At 43.2% G+C, this 14,086-nt stretch overlaps 1 protein-coding gene across 1 annotated transcript in view; it reads right to left on the reverse strand.

The window, feature by feature from the left end:
* axdnd1 (axonemal dynein light chain domain containing 1) overlaps positions 1-14,086 on the reverse strand; it is a 170,616-nt gene that overhangs the window by 93,592 nt on the left and 62,938 nt on the right. The window contains exon 11 of the mRNA XM_063063999.1: positions 11,204-11,308. Within this exon, the coding sequence (XP_062920069.1) occupies positions 11,204-11,308 (105 nt within the window). The remainder of the gene's footprint in view (positions 1-11,203; positions 11,309-14,086) is intronic.

Raw genomic sequence — 14,086 nt, forward strand, 5'->3', positions numbered from 1 at the left:
ATCATGCCTGATCCAATTTTCCACAGCTCCAATCTTCTGCCTTTTCCCAAATTCCTTCATGCCCTGACCAATCAAGAATCTATCAACCTCTGCCTTAAATATACATAAAGACTTGGCCTCCACAGCTGCCTGTAGCAAAGTATTCCACACATTCACTACTCTCACTAAAGAAATACCTCCTCAACTGCATTCTAAAAGAATGCCCCTTTATTCTGAGGCTGTGTCCTCTGGTCTTAGACTCTCCCACCAGAGGAAACAACCTCTCAACATTCAAGGTCTTTCAAGGTCTATCAAGGTCTTTCCCCATTCAATAGGCTTTAATGAGGTCACCCCTCAATCTTCTGAATTCCAATGAATACAGGCCCAGAGCTTTTCATGACAAGCTATTTGATCCTGAATCATATTCAAGAACTCCTTTGAACCCTCTCCAGTTTCAGCATATCCTTTTGAAGATAAGGTGCCTAAAACTGCTCACAATACTCCAAGTGAGGCCTCACCAGTGCTTTATGAATTCTCAACATTACGTATTTGCTTTTATATTCTAGTCCTCTTGAAATGAATGCTAACACGACACAAACTCAACCTGCAAATTAACCTTTAGAGAATTCTGCAAAAGGACTCCCTAGTCCCTATGCACCTCAGTTATTTTTTTTTCCCTCTTTAAGAAAAATTTCAGTCCTTTCATTGCTTCTTCCCAAAACTGTATTCCATCTGCTATTTCTTTGCATATTCTCCTAATTCAAGTCCTTCTATAGCCTCTCTACATCCTCAAAATCACCTGCCCTTCCAACTATCTTCATATCATCTGAAAATTTTGCGATAAAACCATCAATTCCATTGTGACTTAATGACTTTTTCAGTTGCCTTCTGTTGGTTTAAAAAAGTTTCCCAATCCTCTAACTTCCCATTAATTTTTGCTCTATTATATGCCCTCTCTTTGGCTTATATATTGGCTTTGACTTCTCTTGTTAGCCATGGTTGTGTCATCTTTCCTTTAGGATACTTCTTCCTCTTTGGGATGTATAATGCCTATAAAAAGTATTCACCCCCTTTCGAAGTTTTCATGTTTTATTGTTTTACAACACTGAATCACTGTGGATTTAATTTGGCCTTTTTTTGGCTCTGATCAACAGAAAAAAGATCCTTTTGTGTCAAAGTGAAAACAGATCTCTACAAAGCGATCTAAATTAATTACAAATGTAAAACACAAAATAATTGATTTCATAAGTATTTACTACCTTTAATATGACACACCAAATCATCACTGGTGCAGTCAATTGGTTTTAGAAATCACATAATCAGTTAAATGAAAAATCTCCATGTATAGTCAAGGCGTTTCAATTGGTTGTGGTAAAAATACACCTGTATCTGGAAGATCCAACTGCTGGTGAGTCAGTATCCTGGAAAAAACTACACCATGAAGATGAAGAACTCTCCAAGCAATTCTGCGAAAAGGTTCTTGAAAAGTACAAGTCAGGAGATGGATACAAGAAAATTTCCAAGTCACTGAATATCCCTTGGAGTACAGTTAAGTCAATCATCAAGAAATGGAAAGAATACAGCACAGCTAGTAAATCTGCCTAGAGGAGGCCATCCTCAAAAATCAAAGGACCATGCAAGAATGGGACTAATGCTGGAGGCCACCAAGAGACCTATGGCAACTCTGGAGGGGTTACAAGCTTCAGCGCCTGAGATGGGAAAGACTGCACATACAACAATTGTTGCCCAGGGGCTTCACCAGTCATAGCTTTAAGGGAGAGTGGCAAAGAGAAAGCCACTGTTGAAAAAAACTCACATGAAATCTCAGCTAGAGTTTGCCAGAAGGTATGTGGGAGACTGAAGTCAGCTGGAAGAAGATTCTATAGTTTGAGGAAACCAAATTTGAGCTTTTTGGCCATTAGACTAAATGCTATTTGGTGTAAGCCAAACACCGCATACCATCAAACACACACCATCCCTACCGTGAAGCATAATGGTGGCTGCATCATGCTGTGGAGATGCTTGACTGCCTGATACAGTCTGAAAGAGAACTGTGACTTGGGAGATGACTTGTTTTCCAGTGAGACAATGACCCCAAGCATAAAGCCAAAGCTTAAAAACAGCAAAGTTAATGTTCTGGAGTCAGAGTCCAGACCTCAATCCAATTGAGAATTTGTGGCTGGACTTGAAAAGGGCTGTTCACTCACAATCCCCATGCAACTTGACAGACCTTAAGCAGTTTTGTGAAGAAGAATGGGGAAAAATTGCAGTGTCCAGATGTGCAAAACTGGTAGAGACCTATCCATACAGACCCAAGGCTATAATTGCTACCAAAGGTGCATCTACTAAATACGGACTTGAAGGGGGTGAATACTTAAGCAAACTACTATTTTGCATTTTATATTTGTAATTAATTTAGATCACTTTGTATAGATCTGTTTTCATTTTGACACGAAAGGGTCTTTTTCTGTTGATCAGTGTTAAAAAACCCAAATTAAACCCACTGTGATTCAATGTTGTAAAACTATAAAACATGAAAACTTTCAGGGGGGGGGGTGAATACTTTTTATAGGCACTGTATATATCTTGTGCCTTCCAAATTGCTTCCAGCCCGGCGTCTGCTCTGTCATCATCCCTGCCAGTGTTCTTTTCCATTCTGGCCAACTCCTTCTCATGCCTCTGTAACTCCCTTTACTCCACTGTAATACTGATTCTCCTTTTAGCTTCTCCTTCTCAAATTTCAGGGTGAATTTGATCATATTATGATTGCTTTGCCCTTACGGTTCTTTTACCTCAAGCTCTCTAATCAATTCTGGTTCATTGCACTACACCCAATCCAGAATAGCTGATCTTTTAGTGGGCTCAACCACAAGCTGCTCTGAAAAGCTATCTCATAGACACTCTAGAAATACCCCCTCTGGGAATGCAGAACCAACTTGATTTTCCCAATTTACGTGCATATTGAAGTCCCCCATTACTACTGTAACATTGCCCTTTTGGCATGCATTTTCTATCTACCATTATAATTTGTAGGCCACATCCTTACTACTATTTAGGGGTCTGTATACAACTCCCATCAGGGTATTTTTACTCTTGCAGTTCCTTAGCTCTATCAGTGTGATTCAACTCCTTCCAACCCTATCTCACCTCTTTCTAATGATTTGATTTCATTTTTTAACAACAGAGCAATGCCACGCCCTCTGCCTTCCTGCCAGTCCTTTCAATACAATGTGTATCCTTGGATATTAAGCTCCCAGCTATAATCTTTTTTCAGCCATGATTCAGTGATGCCTACAACATCATGCCCGCTGATCTGAAACTGTGCTGCAAGTTCATCTACCTTATTCTGCATACCGCACATTCAAATACAACTTCAATCCTGTATTCACCCTTTTCAATTTTGTCCGTCTTTTATGTTGTAACTCATCCTGTTGACTGCAATTTTGACCAATCAACAGCCTCTCCTCACTACACATTGCCTCTGTCTGTAAACCAGTTACCTCAAACTCAGCAGAAATTATCTGCCTTTCCTACGATACTTCTTGCATTGAAATATATGCAGCTCGGGATACTAGTTACACCATGCTTACCCTTTTGATTCCTAACTTTGTCTGAGGTCTTACCAACATCTGCCTTCACAAACTCTCCACTAACTGTCCTGGCACTTTGGTTCCCATCCCCCTGCAACTCTAGTTTAAACCCCACTGTGCAGTATTAACAAACCTTCCTGCTGGGATATTAGTCTCCCTCCAGTTCAGGTGCAAAACATCCCTTCTATACAAGTCCCACCTACTCTGGAAGAGAGCCCAGCCCAGTGATCCAAAAATCTTACACCTTCCTTCCTACACCAACTCCTTAGCCATGTATTAAACTGTATAATCTTCCTAGTTCTGGCCTCACTAGCACGTGGCATGGGTAGCAATCCTGAGATCACAGCCCTGGAGGTCCTAAGTTAGCACCTAACTCCCCGAGCTCGCTATGCAAAATCTCATCACTTGTCCTACCCATGTCACTGGTACCTACATGGACTACAACTTGTGGCTGTTCACCCTCCCGCTTAAGAATGCTGAGGCCTCAGTCTCAAATATCCCAGACCCTGGCACCCGGCAGGCAACATACTATCTGGGAATCTTGTTCTCACCCACAGAACCTCCTGTCCGTTCCTCTAACTAACAAATCCCCTATCACCAGAACATGCCTCTTCTTCCCCCTTCCCTTCCGAGTCATGGAGGCAGACTGACCACTGTGACTTTCCTCTGTTCAGTCATTTCCCCCCAACAACAGTATCCAAAATGATATACCTGTTGTTGAGAGGGATGGCCACAGTGGTACTCTACACAGGCTCCTCAGCCACTTTCCCCTTACTGACACACAGTCTCCTGTGTCCTGCGCCTTGGGTGTAACTACCTCTCTACATGTCCTATCTATCACCCCCTCAGCCTCCTGAATGATCCCGAGTTCATCCAGTTCCAGCTCCAACTCCTTAACGTGGTTTGTTAGAAGCTGCAGCTGGATGCACTTCTTGCATCTATTGTGTTTCTTTGTTTTGTGGCTGCCTGAAAGAGGATGAATGACGAGGTTCTATATAGTATAGATAAGAAATGTACTTTGAACTTTGAACTCTGACCAATGTATGACCTCTTCTCCTTTTACTCACATTCTGAAGTATTCTGAAGACGATGCAGTAAAGAAAACCTCTTTTAATCAACCATATATACATGGCTAATTGTCATATATACACACCAGTGACCATCATGCTTACAAATAAGTAAGGATATGGTTAAATGGCTATTGCAGAGATATTAGTTAATTTGTCAAGCCTATCACCCCTGAAGGGGCATAGCCACTGACAGCAGCTCACCAAAGTCCTCCGTCCTGGGCCAGCCTTTCAAGTTGTCCCCAGGTGTAGCCCATCTTCTTGGTGTATCCTTCCTCTCCCAGGGATGAGGCCTTTGGAGCTTCTGTTGGTGTTTCTGTGGCTCTGGGTTTTTAAAGAATAGGATTGCTAGCCAATTGCCCAACCCTCCTCGTTTCACAGCCAGGTTTGGGACTGCCCAGGGCTATCACAGATATGGTTGCAGGATAATGTAAATTTGGGCCTGAATATTGAGGAGTAAATGGCATTAAGGAAGGACAGAATGTTGGAAACAGGTGGAGCAGTGGATCAGTAAATTAAGGATAGCGTGAATGCAATAGAGAATGAGGGCCCAAATTCAGGAAGCCATCATGTAGGAACTAGGTAGGTGAGGATGAGAAGTCACTTGTGGGAGTGGTAAATGTAGTGCATTTAATATCTGAGTAATGTTGTAAATATATTGTTTGATAAAGCATTCTTTGTTATTTACTTAATTCATTACAGGTTATATGTAAAAAGTACATGAATAGCATACACCATCATGCCATCACAGCATATGTGGGTGCCGTAGTAAAGAAAAGTAGAGCTTTTTCTCCAGATCCAGTGCTTTTCTTTCAGTTAGTTTCTGGAGTTGCAAAACATTGCAAGGAAGTGTTGAAATAAACCCGAGGTGACCACTTAACTGTTGACATGCAGCACATCTTTCGTCGGTGTATCAATGGAAACAGCAACCAGAGATGCAAATGACTTGTAGTCAGGATTGAAAGTGAGCATGAACAGAACTGCAATGTCTAAACAAAAACATGCCTGGCTGAACAAAGTGTGAAACCGTTGGGGTAGGAATCACATACACCAGATCAATGCAGGTTTGAAGGTGAAACTTGCAGAAAATGCAACTAAGGAGGATATAGAAATAGAGCTTGTCAGGCAGATACAAATAAATGGACTGCACAGAGAAGAGAAAAAGATAAAAAGTCAAATTGCAGTTTCAAAAAGAGCACTTACCTGTATTATGTTAATGAAAAATCTGATAATAATGTGAGTGATACAGGACTGAGTAGCCTTGAGATTTACATTGTGAAAACTAACAATAGACAAACCATATAGCTTACATCAGAAGTGAATGGCAAATCAATTAAAATGGAATTGGATGATGATGCTCCTGTTTCAATCACTCCAAAAAGTGAGTTTGAACAGCATTTCAAGTACAGGTGTCACCCGCTTTTCGAACGTTCGCTTTATGAAACCTCGCTGTTACGAAAGACCTACATTAGTTCCCTGTTTTTGCTAACAGAAGGTGTTTTTACTGTTACGAAAAAAGCAGCGCGTGAAAAAAAAGGCAGCGCGTGTCCCGAACAGCTGCTCTCCTCCGGATTTGGAACGGTATTCTCGACGGCATTGCTTAAACACGAGCCTGTGAGCAGCCGTTTGCAAGATGAGTCCTAAGGTATCAGAAAAGCCTAAAAGAACTCATAAGGGTGTTGCACTTAGCGTAAAACTAGACATAATTAAGCATTTCGATCGTGGTGAACGAAGCAAGGACGAAGTGAGTTTGGCTTGTGGAAGTTGATGAAGATGATGTTGAAGAGGTATTGGCATCCCATGACCAAGAACTGATAGATGAAGAGCTGAAGCAATTGGAAGAAGAAAGGATAACAATCAAAACCGAATGCAGTAGCGAATGGACCAAAAGTGAAGTCGTCCAGGAACTGAACGTGAGGCGACTGCATGAGATTTTCGCTGCAATGATAAAGTACGACTTTATCAGCCACAGCAGACGACGAACCTCAAACTTCGACATCGAGGCAGGCAGACATAGAAGAAGATGACCTGCCTGCCCTGATCGATGATGAGATGACACCCCAGTGGTCCCAACCCCACCCCCCCCCCCGGCCACGGACAGATACTGATTCGCAGAGAATGCAGCAGTAGCCAGGAGGCACCCAGCACGTCTTTAAGAAAAAGGCCGAAATAAACAAGCTAATTAATTAGGTGCCGCCCAGCATGTAAATGTCAGCCCAGATCAGAAGCGACCGCCAATTTCACTTGGTCTATGTAATCGGCAATTGCCTCTGATCTGGGCCGACATTTACGTGCCCGGCTGCACCTAATTAATTAGCTTGTTTATTTTGGCTTTTTTCTTAAAGATGTGCTGGGTGCTTCCCGGCTACCACTGTACCCCTGCATGCTTCGCGGATCGGTATCAGTTCGCTGCCTGGAGGGTGGGGGTCACTGCACCACCCCAACCTCCGATGACTCAGCCTAACACACCATCATCAGTGTGCTCGGCGCTGACTTCCTAATTCCAGTAAGTGATACTACATTGTACATATATTATTTCTACTTTATATAGGCTGTGTATTTTATGTGTTATTTGGTATGATTTGGCAGCTTCATAGCTTAAAGGTTACTGGAGAGTGTTTTGCCAAGAGCGCTTGCGTGAGATTTTCTGCCGAGAGCGCTTGCGCCATGTTTTGCCAAGAGCGCTTGCATGAGATTTCTGCTACGGAAAACAGTGCTGGCAATTGTTGTAGAGAAGTATTTCTAACTTATATAGGCTGTGTATTTATCATATTATTCCTGCTTTTACTATATGTTACTGTTATTTTAGGTTTTATGTGTTATTTGGCATGATTTGGTAGGTTATTTTTGGGTCTGCGAACACTCACAAATTTTTTCCATATAAATAAATGGTAGTTGCTTCTTCGCTTTACAACATTCTGGCTTACGAACCGTTTCATAGGAACGCTCTACCTTCGGTTGGCAGGGGAAACCTTTATACCAAACTGAAGCCTGCAGACATCCAATTAGGAATTTATACTGGAGGGAAGATAACTCCTGTTGGAATGACTAACAGGCCACATTGGGCTTGTATGTGGTTAAAAACAGGAGGGCCAGCATTGTGGGGATATGATTGGCTAAGACAATTACAAATTGATTGGAGACCCATCCATTATTTGCATGCCATATCCCTTGCAATAGAATCAACTGAAAGCGAATTTTAAAAAGTACTGGATGATGTCACAGCAGTATTCAAGTATGGCACTGGAAAACTCAAACATATCAAGAGTATTGTTAAAATGAAAATGCCACACCTAAGTTTACAAAGCCCTTCCGGTTCCTTATACCACCTGTGATAAAGTAGCCAGTGAGCTAGTTGGCATGCAGGCTAACGGAATTCTTTCTAAAGTTGGGTGGAACCCATGGGCATAGCAGTTATCCAAGAAGCAAAGAAGGATAGGTCTATTAGGATCTGTTGTGATTTTAAGGTCACCATCAATCCAGTACTGAAAGTAAATCAAGGCCTTCTACACAGGATAGAGGATATCTTTGTAAACCTTTCTGGAGGAAAACACTTCAGCAAAGTGGACTCAGCTGAGGCCTACCTACAGATGGAGATGGAAGAAGAGTCCAAAGTGGTTCTCACTATAAATATTACAAAGCTCTTTATTGCTATAATAGGCTTATTTTTGGAATAGCATCTGCACCTGCACTCTGGCAGAAAGCTATGGACCAGGTTCTGCAATACTCAGTGTTACCTGGATGACATCACTGTTACTGGTCAGGATGACAAAGAACATCTAAAAAATCTCAAGACAGTGTTAAGAAGATTAGAAGGTTATGGGCTTAGAGCATTATGCAACAAGTGTGAATTCTTTGAACTAAGCATCACTTACTGTGGTCACACCATTGATGCATAAGCATTACATATGTGTGCTAAGGAAACTCAAGTAGTGGTGAATGTCTGAAGGCCAAAGAACATGTCACAGTTGCAGTCCTTTTTAAGATTTGTCAATTACTATAACAGCTTGAATTCAACCCCTTGACTCAATGCAACGGATCAGGAACAAATGGCAATGGACAAAGAAGTGTGAAGTGGCTTTCCAAAAGGTAAAGAAAATGGTGACTTCAGACACTGCATTCACACATTATGATCCATATTGTCCAATGAAGCTTGCCTGTGATGCCTCGCCTTATGGTATAGGTGCAGTCATATCACATGTTAAAAATGATAGAAGTGAATGCCCCAAAGCCTTTGCATCACATTCCCTTACTGCTGCAGAGAAAAGTTACAGACAAATTGACAGACAGGCCTTGAGTCTGGTTTGGGGTGTAAAACATTTCAATCGGTACCTCCATGGTAGCGAGCTTACCCTCATTATTGATCATCAAAAACGTGTCCATTTTCAATCCACAGAAGAGTGCTTCACTAACAGTAGCAGCATGAATGCAGAGGTGGGCTTTGTTTCTTTAAGGGAACAATTATAGGATCAAATTCAAGAGGACAACTAATCATGAAAAAGCTGATGGATTGTCCTGTTTACTGTTGAAAAAGGAAATACTGGAAAAATTTACAAAAGAGGACATTCCTCTCCATGTATTCTCCCTAATGCAAAATGAAAGTCTGCCTATTGTGGCAGAGTTGATCCAAAGGGAAACCAGAAAAGACCCCACACTGTATTAAGTCTACACGGTAACCGAAAATGGTTGGAATGTGTGGCATAAGTAATAGTTCCCTTATTGGTACCAGCTCAAGGAAGAACTTGCCCTTGACAGGGGTTGTCTTATGTCGGGATTGAGTTATTGTAACATCCAAGCTGAAGCTACAGTGTTGGAGGAGCTACATACTGGTCATCTAGGCATGGTTAAAATGAAAGCATTGGCTCGAAGCTTTATCTGATGGCCTAGGATAAATCAGTAGATCAAACGGTTTGCCATGCACCATTCGGAATGCTAACACTTCCAGAAGATACCAAGAGCAGTGTCTCTCCATCCCTGGAATGGCCTGCATTACCCTGGAGGAGAATTCATGTAGATTTTACCAGACCATTCATGGGCACAAATTTCTAGGTAGTAGTGGATGCAACCACCCAATAGCCTTCACTACAACCTCGCACACTGTTGATGTGTTGAGAAGCATCTTCTCAAGGACTGGTGCTCCAGAACATATAGTCAGTAACAATGGATTACAGTTTGTGGCAGAACAGTTTCAGTCGTTCCTGAAATTGAATGGAATAAGACAAATTACATCTGTGCCACATCACCCAGCTACAAATACTTGGCGAAAAGTTTTGTCCAGAGTGTGAAGAATGCACTGCGAGCAATGTCAGCAAAACACACTGAATCAGAAGTCTGCCAACCTCCTCCTTTCATATCACAATGCAGCACACTCCACAACCAACAGCTCACCAGCTTTGTTGTTCCTGGGTCAACCCTTGCACTCACGCTTGGATCTCCTCAAACCCAATCTCAGAAGGAGTATGCAGGACAAACAGCTGGGACAAATTGAGGGCTCCTCAAACAAGGAGATTCGTTGTTTTACTCCTGGATGAGCAGTCCTGCAAGGGACTAGAGAGATGAGCAAAAGTGAGTACTTGGAAAGATTAAGGACAGGACTGGACCAATCTCCTACACAGTGGAGATTGCATCTGATGTCATCTAGAAATAACACATTGATCAGTTGTGGAGAGCAGATTCAAATGTTAGCCAAGAAAGGTGTCCAGAGCTGTCAGAACCACTTCCTGTAGCCCCAGAGTCAGCTCCCACAACTACCATAGAGGAGGTCCCAGAATGTGAGATTCTTTCACAGCTAGAAGTCTCACCTGACAAGCAGAGGGATCCCCCTTGTCAAGAAAGGTGTTATCCCATAAGAGTGAAAAAGCCTCCCCTTAAATCTTTAGGCCTGAATGGGACAATTTAAAATTTACTATGCTGTAGATGTCTGTATAGTAGTTGTATTATATAGTATTCTGTGTATAGTTGAGATGTAATCTATATTGAGTTGGAGTGTATAGCAAAGCACGGAGGAGTGTTATATATTTAATATTCCAGCAATATTTGAGCAATCTTGTAAATGTATTGTTTGATTTTTGATTAACATTCTTTGTTTATATAATTCATTATGGTTATATGTAAAAATAAGTGAATTGCATACGTCATCACATAACCATGTGATGCGTGGGCACCTCAGTTAAAGTAAACATAAGCTAGACTCACATTTCCTTTTAATTAGTTTGGTGTTTTGAAGTGACAAAACATTACACATTCTCTATTCTTAATACCTGCGATAAATTCCACGTCCTTGCCGCCAATAGCTTATCTCCAAATTGAGGCACACTGTTGTTGGGATCCATAGAACTAGGGCTGTTTCCAACTCTGTCTTCCTTCCATCAGTAAGGCTCCTTACTCAAATTTCCACAATAGCGTTTACTTCTACCTTAATGCTTCTGAAACCTGGAGGCATATTTTGTCTCATCGAGACTCAATTTTCCTTACTAAAATCCCATTTTCCAGTTTGCAGCAAATCATGGTTCTTGCTGCATTTCTACCAAATATATGAGTATTTCTGTCAGATCACTAAAGACTCACTTGGCATTTTTATGGGCTTCAATCAATGCATTACTTAGTTCCTCCTGTGTTTTCGCTATCATCTTTGTTGCCTTGCGGTCACGTTCTCGAAGTTCACCAAGTTCACTAGGAATAAGAGATAGAGAGTGAGAAATTACATAATTATCTTAAAATGCTGTTATTACATTCTCATGGCTCCAACATGTAGCCAACAATATGCAGTCTTTGTAATCAGTTCTTAAAAGGACATTATCATCCACAGACTTCTCTGTAATAACAAAATTCATTGGGCATTGTTGGACCATCAACAGCAAAGGACTCTCAATGGTAACACAATGTCCGGATTTATGATAATCTACAATTGATCAGTACTTAGTACCTCTTCTGAAGAAAGCTCTTTTCCCACAGTAATATGACTGCATCTTAGCTATAGAAACTGAGTGTTTCTTAATCTTTCTTAATGCTTATCCACCAGCCTTTTCCCCTTTTTTCACACCCTGCAGGCACAGATTCCTTTTGGCTATTGCTCTCTAGTGGATCACACTCATGATGCTTATACTGTACATGTTATAATGTATGTAAATGAAAATGTTCTTCAAATACAATGCAGGCAAATCACAATGGAGTCCAATTTTCGCCCTCTCTTTGCTGAAGTCCCAATACAAGGAGGCAGGAGAAGAGGAGCGCATTGGCTTGGCCCAGCTGATGTGCATACTACGAAAGAAGATCGGGGTCCTCCGCCGAGCAGAGTGGCATCGGAGGCGGTGTCGTGAAAGGGCTCAAAAACTTGCTGCCTTTATCACCAACCCCTTCAAGTTCACCAAGGAGTTGCTGGGGGAGAAGCGCAGTGGGTAACTGGCCTGTTCTCAGGAAGACAGAGACCAACATCTGAAGAAGATATATAATGATCCTGAAAGAGAGCAGGAGTTGGGAGAGTGCAACATCCTAATAGACCCACCTGAACCGGATGTGCAGTTCGACATGTCAGAGCTGCAACTAAAGGAAGTCAGAGAGGTCGTCCACAAAGCAAGGGCAAGCTCGGCTCCAGGACCGAGCAACACCTCGTACAAAGTGTACAAGAACTGCCCCAAACTCCTGCTGCGTCTGTGGAAGATCCTGAGAATCTTCTGGAGAAGGAGGAAGATCCCAGAACAGTGGAGAGTGGCTGAAGGGGTGTGGATCCCGAAGGAGGAAAATGCCACCCAGATAGATCAGTTTCGCATTATCTCCCTGCTGTGTGTCGAGGTGAAGATCTTCTTCAGTGCAGTTTTCAACCAGTTGTGCACCTACCTAGCAAAGAACACCTATATTGATACATCAGTCCAGAAGGGTGGCATTTCAGGGATGCCGGGCTGTCTGGAGCACATCGGTGTGGTGACACAGCTCATCAGGGAGGCCAGAGAGAACAAGGGCAACCTGTCAGTGTTGTGGCTCGACCTGGCAAATGCATATGACTCCATTCCGCACAAGCTGGTGCAGCTCACACTGACCAAATATCACGTCCCCAGCAGAATCAGAGACCTTATCACTGAGTATTACAGCAACTTCAGGATGAGGGTCTCTTCAGGAGCAATTACATCAACCTGGCACAAGGTGGAGATCGGCATCATCACAGGGTGCACTATCTCAGTGACACTGTTCTCCCTAGCCATGAACATGCTCACTAAGTCTGCTGAACCAGAGTGCACAGGGCCCAGAATGAATTCCGCTCAACGACAACCACCTATCAGGGCATTCATGGATGATCTCAGTCACCACAGAATCAGTCCCAGGCTGCTGGAGGATTCTGCAGTTTCGACTGTCGAGATCGGAACTGCATAGACGAGGAGGGGCCACAGGATTCTGGGAAGAATGCCATGCCAGGGCTCGAAAAGCTGGTGGAGTGGGCCCGGATGCGTTTCAAACCTGCCAAATCAAGATCGATGGTGCTGAGGAAAGGGAAGGTGGAGAACAAGTTCCAGTTCAGCATCGCAGGCACAGCCATCCCAACCATCACAGAAAAGCCAGTAAAGAGCTTAGGCAAAGTTTTTGACAGCTGTTTAAGGGACACAACATCCATTCAGGAAACCTGCACCGAGTTGGATGGCTGGCTGAAATCTGTGGACAAGTCTGGCCTACCTGGGAAGTTTAAAGCCTGGGTGTATCAGCATGACATTCTTCCCAGAATCCTGTAGTCCCTCCTCGTCTATGCAGTTCCGATCTCGACAGTCGAAACCTTAGCGAGGAGGGTTAGCAACCACCTCAGGAGATGGCTGGGGCTGCCGAAGAGCCTGAGCAGCATCGCACTCTATGGACACCACAACAAACTGCAACTGCCCTTCAAATCCTTGGAGGAAGAATTCAAGGTAACAAGAGCCAGAGAAGTGCTACAGTATAGGGACTCAAGTGACCCGAAGGTGGCTAGAGCAGGGATCCAAGTAAGTACTGGCAGGAAGTGGAGGGCAAAGGAAGCTGTTCAGGAGGCAGAGGCGAGGCTGCGTCACAGGAGGCTGGTGGGAGTGGTCACACAAGGCCGAGCTGGGCTAGGATCCTTTCCAACTCCCCAAATGTACACCAGAGGGAAGGAAAGGCGTCGTCTAGTTCAGGAGGAGGTGAGAGCAGTAGTGGAGGAGATGAGAGCGTGCAAGGCAGTGGGAATGAAGCAACAGGGAGCTTGGACAAGATGGGAGAATGCGGTTGAGAGGAAAGTGACCTGGGCTGATCTTTGGAAAGCCGAACCACACCGCATCCAATTTCTCATCCAGGCAGTGTACAATGTGCTTCCAAGCCCATCAAACCTGCACACATGGGGCAAGGCAGAGTCATCTGCGTGCCCACTATGCTCCAAGCGAGGAACTCTGGAGCACACCCTCAGTGGTTGTGCAAGGGCGCTTGGTGAGGGACGGTACAGGTGGAGGCATGATC

This window comes from Mobula hypostoma, chromosome 12, assembly GCF_963921235.1.
Source record: "Mobula hypostoma chromosome 12, sMobHyp1.1, whole genome shotgun sequence".
Taxonomy (NCBI): Eukaryota; Metazoa; Chordata; class Chondrichthyes; order Myliobatiformes; family Myliobatidae; genus Mobula; species Mobula hypostoma.